At 41.8% G+C, this 15925-nt stretch overlaps 1 protein-coding gene across 1 annotated transcript; it reads right to left on the minus strand.

Annotated features, from left to right (window-relative positions):
• Nucleotides 1-11205: 11205 nt before the first annotated feature.
• On the minus strand, nucleotides 11206-13417 carry si:dkey-51e6.1 (Ocnus domain-containing protein). Its single transcript, XM_020475487.2, has 3 exons — nucleotides 12970-13417; nucleotides 11964-12088; nucleotides 11206-11821 (listed from the first exon to the last, which is right to left on the minus strand). The coding sequence occupies exons 1-3, from the start codon at nucleotides 13244-13246 to the stop codon at nucleotides 11729-11731; spliced, it is 495 nt and encodes a 164-aa protein (XP_020331076.2). The 5' UTR covers nucleotides 13247-13417; the 3' UTR covers nucleotides 11206-11728.
• Nucleotides 13418-15925: the final 2508 nt, after the last annotated feature.

The following is a 15925-nucleotide window of genomic DNA, read 5'->3' on the forward strand; positions in this document are numbered from 1 at the left end:
GTCGAGGATCGGTAGGATAGTCAGTTTTACTAGGGTAAGTTTGGCGGCGTGAGTGAAGGAGGCTTTGTTGCGGAATAGAAAGCCGACTCTAGATTTGATTTTCGATTGGAGATGTTTGATATGAGTCTGGAAGGAGAGTTTACAGTCTAGCCAGACACCTAGGTACTTATAGATGTCCACATATTCAAGGTCGGGTGCAGGCAGCGAACGGTTGAAAAGCATGCATTTGGTTTTACTAGCGTTTAAGAGCAGTTGGAGGCCACGGAAGGAGTGTTGTATGGCATTGAAGCTCGTTTGGAGGTTAGATAGCACAGTGTCCAAGGATGGGCCGGAAGTATATAGAATGGTGTCGTCTGCGTAGAGGTGGATCAGGGAATCGCCCGCAGCAAGAGCAACATCATTGATATATACAGAGAAAAGAGTCGGCCCGAGGATTGAACCCTGTGGCACCCCCATAGAGACTGCCAGAGGACCGGACAGCATGCCCTCCGATTTGACACACTGAACACTGTCTACAAAGTAGTTGGTGAACCAGGCAAGGCAGTCATCCGAAAAACCGAGGCTACTGAGTCTGCCGATAAGAATATGGTGATTGACAGAGTCGAAAGCCTTGGCAAGGTCGATGAAGACGGCTGCACAGTACTGTCTTTTATCGATGGCGGTTATGATATCGTTTAGTACCTTGAGCGTTATGAATATGAGCCATAACGCTAGTATTTGTGTAATCTATTCAGAATTGTTATCTGTGGGTGTCACTGAGTAGGCTGATGTAATTTTAAAGTCTACTACAGCCATAGTGTACTTTCAACAGATTTGTACATTTTTTGTGTCAAATTAACAAAGTATTGCCTTTTGTATGCGTTTTAATCAATTTCAATGGGGGACTTTAACTTTGAATGCGAACCTAAAATTCAGCAAGTGTGGCTAATCCTTATTGTGGCTATTTTCACACTGGTGGAAGCACCCGAAGCTCAAAGGTTCGCGCGCGCATCTCTTTGTTTGTGTCGCCTCTGATTGGTCAAAGCCCAGTGAGTGATAAACATTTGTACATTGTTACAACACTGTATATATATATATATATATATATGTATAATATGACATTTGTAATGTCTTTATTGTTTTGAAACTTCTGTATGTGTAATGTTTACTGTTAATTTTTATTGTTTATTTCACTTTTGTATATTATCTACCTCACTTGCTTTGGCAATGTTAACACATGTTTCCCATGCCAATAAAGCCCCTTGAATTGAAATTGAATTGATACGTATCAGAACCAATCATACAATGAAACATTATTTACAGAACGTTTGCCTTTAGGGGTGCTCTTGAGCTAAAAGGGGTAGGTACTTGGTGCTAGGCTCGTGCTATCCCGAACCATGGGATGTCCCTACCCCATTGAAGTTGACATTTTAAAAGGGTTAAGGTAAGGAACCGGTTAGGTTAAGGGTTGGGGAGTAGAGTAGGGATGCCCCAAGGATTGGACAGAATGGGTCACAATGCAATACATACATTAGATATTGCATTACTCAGTGGCGATTTTAGCATGTAAATCTTGGTGGGGTAAAGAAACAAACAAAAAATATTTTGATGCATGTCACTACACAACACTAAACAATACATTTATTGTACAATAACGGTGAGAAACGGTGCCCACAAACTTTTAGGGCCTACATAAAGCTGTCCCAACAACAGTCCCAAAACCTTACCACTGCTACACCTGACTATCAGTTGAGCCTTGTCTGGCAGCGAAACAGTTCAATCAGCCTCATTTACTGCCTTTAAAAAAACATAACTGATATGGCTGACTTGCTTAAACAAATATGGTTCTACTGACAATTCAGAAATACAAACTATGGATTAAGGGGAGGACAAGTGGATAAGAGGCAATCTGTAATTTCGATTAAGACATTAATGAGAGAGGTAGAACGGACGTAGTCAATATAACTATTTGTTCAGCACTTTGAAATGTACAGCGACAGAATTCAGAACATGGGCCGTTCTTACAGTGTTCTCCCTGTACACCAAGTCAGAACCGTTGGATAAATAAAGGGGGCATATAAGCAGACAATGAAAGCACTTACAATATTCGATGATAACATTTCTCTAAAACAGGCTATAGGCTACATTTGCACCACCAAGTCAGAACAGTAGGCTAAATTAGTAGGGGGAAAGGGACCAAATTATTAGGGTGAAGCACATGGGCTATTAACAGCTTACTACACAAAATACACTTAGTATTACTTTCTTAGCTACAATATACATATCTCCCTGGCATAATATATCATTTATGCGGCAGCATATACATTTTTGGAATCACCTTGTTGTGCTGTGCTCACTTGAACAGGAAGGTGGCGCGGCGGTCCTTCGTGGGCAAATTCTGTCATCAAACTTTGTCCTCAAAGTCTGGTATTCTCTGACGAGGATTGAAAAGGATTTGCCAGTAGAATGTTGACTTGATTCATGATGATGATTACTAGCTCGCTAGCTAAGATGTTGAAAGTATGATGTTGACATGATCGGTCCAATCAAATCAAAGCTACGGTAGATATAATGTGACTTGACGTCATTTTATCTGTGGCCGATGACCTTGAGCCTTCTTGCATGGGCACTTTTAATGTAACTAACTCTATGGCAGCACCAAAGGGGCTTGAATTTTTTTGCTCTCCCTGTAGATTTTGCGGTGACATAGTGTCCCCATGAGTGACAGAACACTGAGCCAATCATGGCGTAACTAGAGAACATTGTCAACACCTACACTCCTTATTTTACGCTGGCTGCACAACCACCACAGAAAGCACTTAACTAGGCTGAAACACATGCATTTTGGAGCTGCCTTACTCAAGAAAGCTTTAATAACTCAATTATATATTAAAAAAATTACATTGTTTGCAAACTGATATGTGACACATATTAATGCCAAAATAACATGCAAAACAGGAAACCACAAAAAATATATATATACAATACCAGTCAAAAGTTTAGACACATCTACTTTTTGCTGATTTATAAAAAAAATAAAAAAATACTGAAATATCACACTTACATAAGTATTCAGGCGTTTATGCAGCACTTTGTTGAAGCACCTTTTGGCAGTGATTATAGCATCGAATCTTCTTGGGTATGATGCTACAAGCTTGGCACACCTGTATTTGGGGTGTTTCTCCCATTCTTCTCTGCAGATCCTCTCAAGCTCTGTCAGCTTGAGGGGAGCGTTGCTGCACTCTCATGTTTTCCATGGTCTGAGAGTTTTTAGGTGCCTTTTGGCAAATTCCAAGCAGGCTGTCATGGGCCTTTTACGGATGAGTGGCTTCCAACTGGTCACTCTACCATAAAGGCCTGATTGGTGGAGTGCTGCAGAGATGGTTGTCCTTTTGGAAGGTTCTCCCATCTCCACAAAGGAACTCTAAAGCTCTGTCAGAGTGACCATTGGGTTCTTGATCACCTCCCTGACCAAGACCCTTCACCCCCAATTACTCAAATTGGCCAGGTGGCCAGCTCTAGGAAGAGTCTTGGTGGTTCCAAGCTACTTCCATTTAAGAATGATGGAGGCCACTGTGTTCTTGGGGACCTTTAATGCTGCAGAAGTTGTTTGGTACCCTTCCCCACATTTGTGCCTCGACACAATCCTGTCTCGGAGCTCTACGGACAAATCCTTCGACCTCATAGCTTGGTTTTTGCTCTGACGTGCACTGTCAACTGTGGGACCTTTATATAGACAGGTGTGTGCCTTTCCAAATCAAGTCCAATCAATTTAATTTACCACAGGTGGACTCCAATCAAGTTGTAGAAACATCTCAAGGATGATCAATGAAAACATGATGAACCTGAGCTCAATTCAGGGTCTGAATACTTATGTAAATAAGGTATTTCTGTTTTGTTTTTGTTTTTTATACATTTGGAAAAATATCTAAAAAGCATTGTTCACCTTGTTATTATGAGGTATAATGTGTAGATTGCTGATTATTTTGGTTTATTTTATCCATTTATCCAACATAACAAAATGTGGAAAAAATCAAGGGATCTGAATACTTTCCAAAGGCACTGTATATACAGTACCACTCAAAAGTTTGGACACACCTACTAGTTCAAGGGTTCCCGTAAACAAACATTGACCCCCATTAGCAGACTTCAACAGAAACTGACAGCATTTTTTTAGAGGTTACCAGTGCCCATAAAATTCCCCATTCCTCCTGTTTCTATCCAAAGATCAAATCAAATCAAAATCAAATCAAATTTATTTATATAGCCCTTCGTACATCAGCTGATATCTCAAACTGCTGTACAGAAACCCAGCCTAAAACCCCAAACAGCAAGCAATGCAGGTGTAGAAGCACGGTGGCTAGGAAAAACTCCCTAGAAAGGCCCAAACCTAGGAAGAAACCTAGAGAGGAACCAGGCTATGTGGGGTGGCCAGTCCTCTTCTGGCTGTGCCGGGTGGAGATTATAACAGAACATGGCCAAGATGTTCAAATGTTCATAAATGACCAGCATGGTCCAATAATAATAAGGCAGAACAGTTGAAACTGGAGCAGCAGCACGGCCAGGTGGACTGGGAACAGCAAGGAGTCATCATGTCAGGTAGTCCTGAGGCATGGTCCTAGGGCTCAGGTCCTCCGAGAGAGAGAAAGATAGAGAGAAAGAGAGCATTAGAGAGAGCACACTTAAATTCACACAGGACACCGAATAGGACAGGAGAAGTACTCTAGATATAACAAACTGACCCTAGCCCCCCGACACATAAACTACTGCAGCATAAATACTGGAGGCTGAGACAGGAGGGTTCAGGAAGGCAGCTTCCTGTGAACTGCACTTGTTGGCTGCTTTTCCTTCACTCTGCCATCTCAATTGGATTGAGGTCGGGTGATTGTGGAGGCCAGGTCATCTGATGCAGCACTCCATCACTCTCCTTCTTGGTCAAATAGCCCTTACACAGCCTGGAGGTGTATTGGGTCATTGTCCTGTTGAAAAACAAATGATAGTCCCACTAAGCACAAACCAGATGTGACGGCGTATCGATGCAGAATGCTGTGGGAGCCATGCTGGTTAAGTGTGCCTTGAATTCTAAATAAATCACAGAGAGTGTCACCAGCAAAGCACCATCACACCTCCTCCTCCATGCTTCACGGTGGGAACCACACATGCGGAGATCATCTGTTCACCTACTCTGTGTCTGACAAAGATACGATGGTTGGAACCAAAAATCTACAATTTTGACTCATCAGACCAAAGGACAGATTTCCACAGGTCTAATGTCCATTGCTTGTGATTTTTGTCCCAAACAAGTCTCTTCTTCTTAATGGTGTCCTTTAGTAATGGCTTCTTTGCAGCAATTTGACCATGAAGGCCTGATTCATGCAGTCTCCTCTGAACAGTTGATGTTGAGATGTGTCTGCAAGGCTGGTAACTTACCCCTCCAGCAGAGGTAACTCTGGTCTTCCTTATCTGTGGCGGTCCTCATGATAGCCAGTTTCATCATAGCGCTTGATGGTTTTTGCGACTGCACATGAAGAATACAGTGCTTGACTTGGGCAGGAGCTCACCGAAGCAGAGTGCCGGGAACCTCAAATGTTCTACTGCCTGAGAACCTGTTCCTATTCTAGAATATTCACTCAGAAGTATTGTGGAGCTCCTGAACCTAAATATAAACAGTAACAGCACCCGGAATGAGTACCGGCACCTTTTTTCAGTCCCAAGTCAAGCACTGACTACAAAGCATTGCAATACATAAAAGCTGTTTCCGGAATGTAGATTACATTTCTGTGCCCTCAATGAAGTGACAAATCTAGTATATTTTATATCTCGTCTTCCCGAAAGTGAGTGGAAGAGTGAGGCTATGATTACTCTAGGGATGGGGGAGAGAACAATAGAAGGAATTCCATTGAAGATATAATTGTCTCTGTTTTTACATGGGCAGTGTTTCCAGTAAGTAGGTAAGTAATGTCCTCAATTAGCAAAGAAAAGGGGGGGGGGACATATCACAGGCAGACATCAATCATTAAATCCTAAAATATTTCCCTAAAATATAACTTTTCAAAGATATTTCCAGGGTCCTATTCAGCACGATGTCTTCGATTGGCGTCTTGCATTTTCAAGTCATAGTGACATGTTTTAGCTGTCGATGGCTGAGTGGGATGCACTGATTTTCATGACTTGATTAGATGTTTTCTGAAGTGTAAAGACTTCATGTAGGTCTAGTCGTTCTGATGATAACATCTGGCAGTAAGGTAAACCACCTCCCTGTGGTGTTTCCTTTGTTCCAGTAAATCTGATGTGTCCCTTTACAGGAAGGAACTACAACTTCTTGTTTAGGAAACGGGAGTCAATTAACATGCACCCTCACTTATGGGCCTTGTTAATGTAATAAAAGTATTACAGTGAACCTATGGCTTCCACAGTAGTTAGCTAGGCCTGTTGGTCATTCAAAATCTTTCATTTGTCTTCAGTGCTTAATGTATTGTTGTGTGTGTGTGTCCCATTCTTTTTGAACAAGAGTGTTCAAATGATTTATCCATCCTTTTCTATTCTATTCTATTTGATTATTTCCTGTTATAAGACCTTCGGGGATTGCTGTGTGTGACTAAAAACGAGACATTTTGGTGACAAGACATGATACATGTGTTATGTTCTTGTCCGAGGAAGAGAGAGAGAATGGAAAAGTGGCCCCTGACTCAGCAGGGACCTTGTTCTTGGGACTCGATGTTGGTCCTGGAGGGTCTATGGACAACAAACAGCAGAACATACATCTCCATGTATTCACAACATTGTGATCTGTACCCATACTACCCCGTTCCCTTCTGATTTAAAATACACGTATAGTGCATTCGGGAAAGTATTCAGACCCCTTGACTTTTTCCACATTTTTGTTACATTACAGCCTTTTTCTAAAATTGATTAAATCTACATACATTACCCCATAATGACAAAGGGAAAACAGTTTTTCTGAATTTTTTGCTAATTTATTCTAAATTGAAAACAGAAATACCTTATAAGTATTCAGACCCTTTGTTATGAGACTTGAAATAGAGCTCAGGTGCATCCTGTTTACAATGATCATCCTTGAGATGTTTCTACAACTTGATTGGAGTCCACCTGTGGTAAATTCAATTGATTGGATACAATTTGGAAAGGCACACACCTGTCTATATAAGGTCCCATAGTTGACAGAGCTTGTGAGGGCAAAAACTAAGCCATGAAGTCGAAGGAATTGTCCGTAGAGCATCGAGACAGGATTGTGTCGAGGCACATATCTGGGGAAGGATACCAAAACATTTTGACAGTATTGAAGGTCCCCAAGAACATAGTGGTCTCCTCCATTCTTAAATGGAAGAAGCTTGGAACCACCAAGACTCTTTCTAGAGCTGGCCGACCGGCCAAACTGAGCAATCAGGGGTGAAGGGCCTTGGTCAGGGAGGTGACCAAGAACTCGATGGTCACTCTGAAAGAGCTCCAGGGTTCCTCTGTGGAGATGGGAGAACCTTCCAGAAGGAAAACCATCTCTGCAGCGCTCCACCAATCAGGCCTTTATGGTAGTGGCTAGACAGAAGCCACTTATTTTGTTTATTTTATCTTTATTTAATTAGGCAAGTCAGTTAAGAACAAATTCTTATTTTCAATTATGACCTAGGAACAGTGGGTTAACTGCCTTGTTCAGGGGCAGAACGACAGATTTTTACCTTGTCAGCTCGGGGATTCAATCTTGCAACCTTTCGGTTACTAGTCCAATGCTCTAACCACTAGGCCACCGGCCGCCCTACTTATCAGTAAAAAGCGCATGACAGCCTGCTTAGAGTTTGCCAAAAGGCACCGAAAGACTCTCAGACCATGAGAAACAAGATTCTCTGGCCTAATGAAACCAAACTTTTCAGCGACATGGACTGGGACAATAAGCAGGATTGAGGGAAAGATGAACAGAGCAAAGTACAGAGAGAGCCTTGATGAAAATGTGCTACAGAGCACTCAGGACCTCAGACTGGGGGCGAAGGTTCACCTTCCAACGGGACAACGGCCCTAAGCGCACAACCAAGAGCCCGGACTTGAACCCAGTAAAACATTTCTGGAGAGACCTGAAAATAGCTGTGCAGCGACGCTCCTGATCCAACCTGACAGAGCCTAATAGGATTTGCAGAGAAGAATGGGAGAAACTCCCTAAATACAGGTGTGCCAAGCTTGTAGCGCCATACGCAAAAGAAGACTCAAGGCTGTACAGTCGTGGCCAAAAGTTGAGAATGACACAAATATTAATTTCCACAAAGTCTGCTGCCTCAATTTGTATGATGGCAATTTGTATATACTCCAGAATGTTATGAAGAGTGATCAGATGAATTGCAATTAATTGAAAAGTCCCTCTTTGCCATGCAAATGAACAGCACTGCCACAAAAGGACGATCTGACATCATGTCAGTGATTCTCTCGTTAACACAGGTGTGAGTATTGACGAGGACAAGGCTGGAGATCAGTCTGTCTTTTTCATTGAGATCGAATACAAGACTGGAATGCTTCAAAGGGAGGGTGGTGCTTGGAATCATTGTTCTTCCTCTGTCAATCATGGTTACCTGCAAGGAAACACGTGCCATCATCATTGCTTTGCACAAAAACGGCCTCACAGGCAAGGATATTGCTGCCAGTAAGATTGCACCTAAATCAACCATTTATCGGATCATCAAGAACTTCAAGGAGAGCAGTTCAATTGTTGTGAAGAAGGCTTCAGGGCCCCCAAGAAAGTCCAGCAAGCGCCAGGACCGTCTCCTAAAGTTGATTCAGCTGCAGGATCGGGGCACCACCAGTACAGAGCTTGCTCAGGAATGGCAGCAGGCAGGTGTGAGTGCATCTGCACGCACAGTGAGGCAAATACTTTTGGAGGATGGCCTGGTGTCAAGAAGGGCAGCAAAGAAGCCACTTCTCTCCAAGAAAAACATCAGGGACAGACTGATATTCTGCAAAGGTACAGGGATTGGACTGCTGAGGACTGGGGTATAGTCATTTTCTCTGATGAATCCCTTTTCCGATTGTTTGGGGCATCCGGAAAAAAGCTTGTCCAGAGAAGACAAGGTGAGCGCTACCATCAGTCCTGTGTCATGCCAACAGTAAAGCATCCTGAGACCATAAATGTGTGGGGTTGCTTCTCAGCCAAGGGGCTCACTCACAATTTTGCCTAAGAACACAGCCATGAATAAAGAATGGTACCAACACATCCTCCGAATGCAACTTCTCCCAATCCAGGAACAGTTTGGTGACAAACAATGCCTTTTCCAGCATGATGGAGCACCTTGCCATAAGGCAAAAGTGATAACTAAGTGGCTCGGGGAACAAAACATTGATATTTTGGGTCCATGGCCAGGAAACTCCCCAGACCTTAATCCCATTGAGAACTTGTGTTCAATCCTCAAGAGGCGGGTGGACAAACAAAACCCCACAAACTCCAAGCATTGATTATGCAAGAACGGGCTGCCATCAGTCAGGATGTGGCCCAGAAGTTAATTGACAGCATGCCAGGGCGGATTGCAGAGGTCTTGAAAAAGAAGGGTCAACACTGCAAATATTGACTCTTTGCATCAACTTCATGTAATTGTCAATAAAAGCCTTTGACACTTATGAAATGCTTGTAATTATACTTCAGTATTCCATAGTAACATCTGACAAAAATATCTAAAGACACTGAAGCAGCAAACTTTGTGAAAATTAATATTTGTGTCATTCTCAAAACTTTTGGCCACGACTGTAGACGCTGCCAAAGGTGCTTCAACAAAGTACTGAGTAAAGGGTCTGAAATACTTATGTAAATGTGATATTTCAGGTTTTGTCATTTTTATCAATATGCCAAAATGTCTAAAAACCTGTTTTTGCTTCCTTCTCAATATGGGGTATTGTGATGTCATTATGGGGTATTGTGTGTAGCTTGATGGGGGGGGGGGAAACAATATAATCCACTTTAGAATAAGGCTGTAACATAACAAACTGTGGAAAAAGTCAAGTGGTCTGAATACTTTCCAAATGCACTGTAGGAGAAAAGTGATCAAGTAGTGCAAACTACTGATTAACACAGACAAAGCACACACAAAAGACAATCCATTATGAGTGTTAAACCACCAGATGTCATTAAATAATACATTTTATACACCTGATAACACCATCACACTGACTGCACTGTATACAATGTATTATTTAATGAATGCTGTCCCACTTTCCCCGGCAGTCATTCATAGAACTATGACTAAACCATAAGATGGAGAAAGAAAAAAACTGTTTTATTGTAATAATAATACTGTGAAACATGGAACCTTTGTTTCTATTGCTTTTGACTGATCTTTTTATGGCCATATGACAAACCCCCATTGTGTTATAAAATCTTGCCCTTCCAAAAAGAGAAATCGAACATGACTGAACCCTCGTCCGTACCAACCGACCTGTGACCTCCCTGTTAGCAGATAATAGAAAGGGCTGGTTTGTTATCAGCTCACAGGAAGCTGAAGGTAACTTTGGACAGAAACAGGAGGGAAGGGGATTTTAATGGGCACTTGTAACCTCTGAAAAATGCAGTCTGTTTCTGTTAAAGTCTGCTAATGGAGGTCAATGTTTGTTTACGGGACCTCTCTGTGTGTTTCCATCCATACCTCTAGTTAGGGATAAGGAATTCTGGTCCCGGAGGGCAGAAGAATTCAAAGGGGTTGTGCTAAACCACCTGACTTACTGCAACTGATAGTAGCTCATAGCTGAATGGAATAAATACATTTGAGTTTAATGAATATACATTATTCAAAGCTAGGCCGGCACTGTTCTTAACAAGAGTGAGACTGCCCTCTGCTAAAGGCCCGCTGTTGAAGATAGTGGTGAGATTCAAAGCCGGAAGCCCCTTAGGCCTGTCCTTACATAACTCTTGTCCTAGATGACGGTATTCAGAATACATAGTGGAAACTGGAAAGCCCGGGACTGTGATTTCAGAGGACATGTACAGTACAATGCATTCAGAAAGTATTCAGACTCCTATTTGCAAATGTATAATTTTTAAAATATTTTTATTTACATAATTATTCAGACACTTTGCTATGAGACTCGACATGTTGATGATCATGTTTCCATTGATCATCTTTGAGGTGTTTCTACAACATTGATGAGGGGGAAAAAAACGATTGAATACATTTTAGAATAAGGCTGTAATGTGGTCTGACCACTTTCTGAATATGCTATATTGCTCTGGAACAAGACTGGCTGTTGGACAGGACCTGCGTAACAGTCCTTCGCCTGTATTTAGGGTTCCCCAAACTAACACTCTCCCTGAGGCCAACAGGATATGTTTTTGTGCTCTCATATCACACAGAAACGTCCGGTATGGACTTTACGCTTGGCTCGCAGCCTCCACCATTATGACTGATGAGGCCTACTTTACTTTCATTTAAACTCTGCGCTAGTTGCAGATACACGCTACTATGCATCATCAAACATTTTAAAAAATTTGTACAAAATTAAAGTGCAACTGAAAAAAAAAGTTTTTACAATTTTTATGATTTTAAATCATTGCAGTGACATGTGTGTTGTTTTGTTAACAGGAGTGTTGAGCCATAAGGCAGATATTAGCAGACATATACAGAGGGGGAGTTTCCCTCTATTCTTTACCAGGACCCGGTGATCTATTCTTTACCAGGACCAGGTGATATATTCTTTACCAGGACCAAGTGATAGATTCTTTAGCATCGTACCAGGTGATCTATTCTTTAGCATCGTACCAGGTGATCTATTCTTTATCATCAGACCAGGTGATCTCATAGTCTTTGAAGACACTCTTCAGCTTCTCAACAGACACTGAATGATCTGCTTTGCCATAGCCCTGAAATAGATGGGGGGGGGGGTGGGGGACACACACACAGCATATGTTATTTTCCGGAGGTTTTGAAAATGTTTTCCTCTCCTGTTTGGTGACCGTTCCCCTCTGGGGAGAAGGCCCTTACATTGAGCTGAAATGCACTTACAGTTGATTCCCCAAAAACACGCAGTTTTTTGTCTTTGCTGTTGTGCTCAATCTTCCCTCCTCCAAGACAGTTGCACTCCAGTCCCAAAGCCGTTATTGGTGGGGTGACCTTCTCAAATATATGATCTGAAAACCAGTCAAAGTGATAAACATGAAATCTGAAGGGGATGTGATGTATGAAGGCCAAGGCATACAATGTTAGTTACAACCAAGAGTGATTTTTGTACAATTAGTCACCTCATGTAGGCCTAGGGCCCATCTATGTTTCTATCCAAGACAGGCCCTGGGCATTAGCGGTCATTTAAGGCCCGACCAAAAAAATTACTTGTATATTTTCTTACGTTAGTCACTGACAGTCACTCAATTAGCCCATGTCAGCTAACATTTTCTTCATTGGTAAGTTAGTCTAGCCAGCTACCTAAACTTGTAGTAATCATGGCCTGAATTGCTGACCAGGCATGAAGGGCACATGCCCAGGGGCCCTGACCTCCAGGGGGCCCCTACTGATTTTGTTAGTCACTTTCAATGAGATATCAAATGAACATGGTATTAGTCAAGGCAAAACGTGTAGAATTGCAGGAAATGGGGGGCACTAAAATGTTTTGTCAGAGAGGTGGGGGGCAAAAGGCTAGGGCCAGCTCTGTTTGTATATGTAATCATCAGCTCTTATGTGGCTATCTTTAGGCATATATGCATGTTGACAATGTTCCAACATCCTGTATTTGGTTACCAGCAGTTGCGGACAGTAGCCTATATAGCGCAATGGCACATTCAAAAGCTACTATGTTATTGAGTTTCATGCCCTCGGTTTACTAGCAAATGGCATTAGATATCATAGTAACAATTTATAACAAGGTCGGTTATATTTTGCCACTGGTAGAAATGTAGTACACAGGCCTTCAGCTGGACATTGTCGCTAATGAGAGCAGGATTGGTGTACGTGGGCAATGGGCGCCTCAAAGCAATGCTGTCTGACCACAGCCACGAAAGAAACAAGGCAAACTTACTGTGATACTGCCCAGCACTTTTTGTGCCTCTCACTATATCTTTGTATTCAGTTCCATCTTTTACTTTTATCCTCACTAAAATATACTTAAATGTTCCCTCTGGATCGACTTCAGCGTCGGGGACTTTACCCAAAGCGTCTGCCATTGCGACTGTGAAAATACGCACTGTACACGGGACGCACAACCTTGTCACTGCTCTGCCTACGACATACACCATTCCTACAGCACAGTGCTCATGAAACGACTGCCTCATCGGGTTTAGGGCGTGTTCTACCATTTAAAGACAGCGTTTGAGTAGTATGCTAACGTAAACGAACAGTAGCCTAAGGCCAACTTGATTAATTAAGTAGATCTGACCATATCCATTGCTTTCCTAGCATGCAGTATGACTTGAATAAATGCTTGGTAGAATAGTATGTCCCTACCTAGCCCAAGATGCACTCTTAAAGAGCCTACCGTTAAAGTTCAATAACCTTATGTTATTTTAAGAGGTACTGGCTCTGGCTGCCAAAACAGCCAAATACTCCATCAAAACGTGAATCTATTCTCAATTGCGATACGGTTCTAGAAACATAAAGCCCTATACTTTAATATCACATAAAAATAATGCAAAATGTACACTTTTTTTTATATACACCGTTTTAACCAGCTTCATCACTGTTGCAGCCGACACTAATTTTCAGTGACACACAGGTGTTCAGAGCATGCTAGTTACCACCGGTGGTCCCTCAGTCTTCCGTCTGTAACATGGATATATGCCCGTGTGGGAACACAAACCCTAACCCCATTAAAGGTGTTTATCAATTGGAACTTTTTTTTTTTTTTTTATTTTTTTATCACTGATATGAATTATTCTAAAACCGTAACGCACCATGTGTGTTAATGTTTAGACCGAGTGTCAGGACTCTTAACAAAAACTCCCCTTTACAGAAGTCCAATTACTTATGTGTAATGAAATGGACCTGAGAGTTATGATCAAGGACTAGTGCCTACCCGGATTACTACTATGCCTAATATTAATCACGCCTAAAAAAAAAATCATATTTTGGGGATATTACTATTGGCCTCAGCAGCGTAATAGATAGCCCTACATCTGTACACAGATCTCAGTCAAATTAAAAGGAAGAGCGTTCATGAATAAGAATATATTTTAGGAAGGTCAGTGTCAATGGAACAGGGCAAATGAGAGGAAACCGTCACTTTGGAGGCCAAGTGCTCAGATAACTGGTAGGAGGTGGTTCACAACTGGTTATGGCCACAATATGAATCCAAGAGAGACAGGAAGTCTGTTACTATGTGAAAACAATCCACACCCTCTCCACAGCAAACCATCCAACCACACAACCACACAACCACACACATCTCTCTCTCTCTCTCTCTCTCTCTCTTTCTCTCCCTCTCTCTTGCTCAGGTCAGTGGGATGTGGGATTTCCCTGCATCAGGATGTAGAGAGCAGAGCCAGAATCCGTCTCAACACAGTTCTAAATACAGTGCGCCTGTTTCTTTTCCCAGAAACCATGGGGTGTCCGATGTCTCCGGCACGCAAGCTATTGTTCATGGAATTGAAATGATAGGTAACACACCTGAACAAAATGCATGTACTGTATTAACTCAGATTGACAGTAATCATTTGGCGAATTTAGCATGTAAACTCACAACACAATACTAAACAATACATTAATTGTACTATAACGGTGACAAACGGTGCCCACAAACTGTGGGCCTACATAAAGCTGTCCCAATATCTTACCACTGCTACACCTGGCTATCAGCGGAGCTTTGTCTGGCAGCGAAACATTTCATTCAGCCTCATTTACTGCCTTTAAAAAAAAACTATGCTGAAATGGCTGACTTGCTTAAACAAATGTGATTTCCACTGGCCACTTTCCACTGGCAGATAAGAGGCAATCCGTAATTTCAATTAAGACATGAAAAAGCGAGCTAGGACAGACGTAGTCAATATAACTATTTGTTCAGCACTTTTTGAAATGTACAGCGACAGAATTCAGAACACAGGCTGTTCTTACAGTGTTCTCCCTGTACATCAATTCAGAACCACAGGATAAATAAATGGGGCATATAAGCAGACAATGAAAGCTATTACAATATTTGATGTTTACATTTCTCTAAAATTGGCTATAGGCTACATGTGCACCACCAAGTCAGAACAGTAGGCTCAGTTAATAGGGGGAAAGGGACCACATTATTAGAGTGAGGCACACGGGCTACTAACAGCTTACTACACATCATACACTTAGTATTACTTAGCTACAGCATACATATCTCCCTGGCATAATACATAATTTATCAGTGGTGGAAAAAGTACCCAATTTCCATTAAAGTAAAGATACCTTAGTAGAAAATTACTCAAGTAAAAGTCACCCAGTAAAATACAACTTGAATAAAACTATTTGGTTTTAAATATACTTAAGTATCAAAAGTAAAAGTATAAATAATTTCAAATTGCTCATATTAAGTAAACCAGACGGCATAATTTTAATGTTTTTATTTTATTTACAGATAGCCAGGGCCACGCTACAACACTCAGACATCATTTCAAACTAACCATGTGTGTTTAGTGAGTCCACCAGATCAGAGGCAATAGGGATGACCAGGGATGTTCTCTGTTTAGTGAGTCCACCAGATCAGAGGCAGTAGGGATGACCAGGGATGTTCTCTGTTTAGTGAGTCCACCAGATCAGAGGCAGTAAGGATAACCAGGCATGTTCTCTGTTTAGTGAGTCCACCAGATCAGAGGCAGTAGGGATGACCAGGGATGTTCTCTGTTTAGTGAGTCCACCAGATCAGAGGCAGTAGGGATGACCAGGGATGTTCTCTTGATAATTACGTGAACTGGTCCTGTTAAGCATTCAAAATGTAATGAGTACTTTGGGTGTTAGGGGAAATGTATGGAGTACAAAGTACATTATTTTCTTTAGAAATGTAGTGAATTAAA

The sequence above is a fragment of the Oncorhynchus kisutch genome, linkage group LG13 (genome assembly GCF_002021735.2).
Source record: "Oncorhynchus kisutch isolate 150728-3 linkage group LG13, Okis_V2, whole genome shotgun sequence".
NCBI classification, from domain to species: Eukaryota; Metazoa; Chordata; class Actinopteri; order Salmoniformes; family Salmonidae; genus Oncorhynchus; species Oncorhynchus kisutch.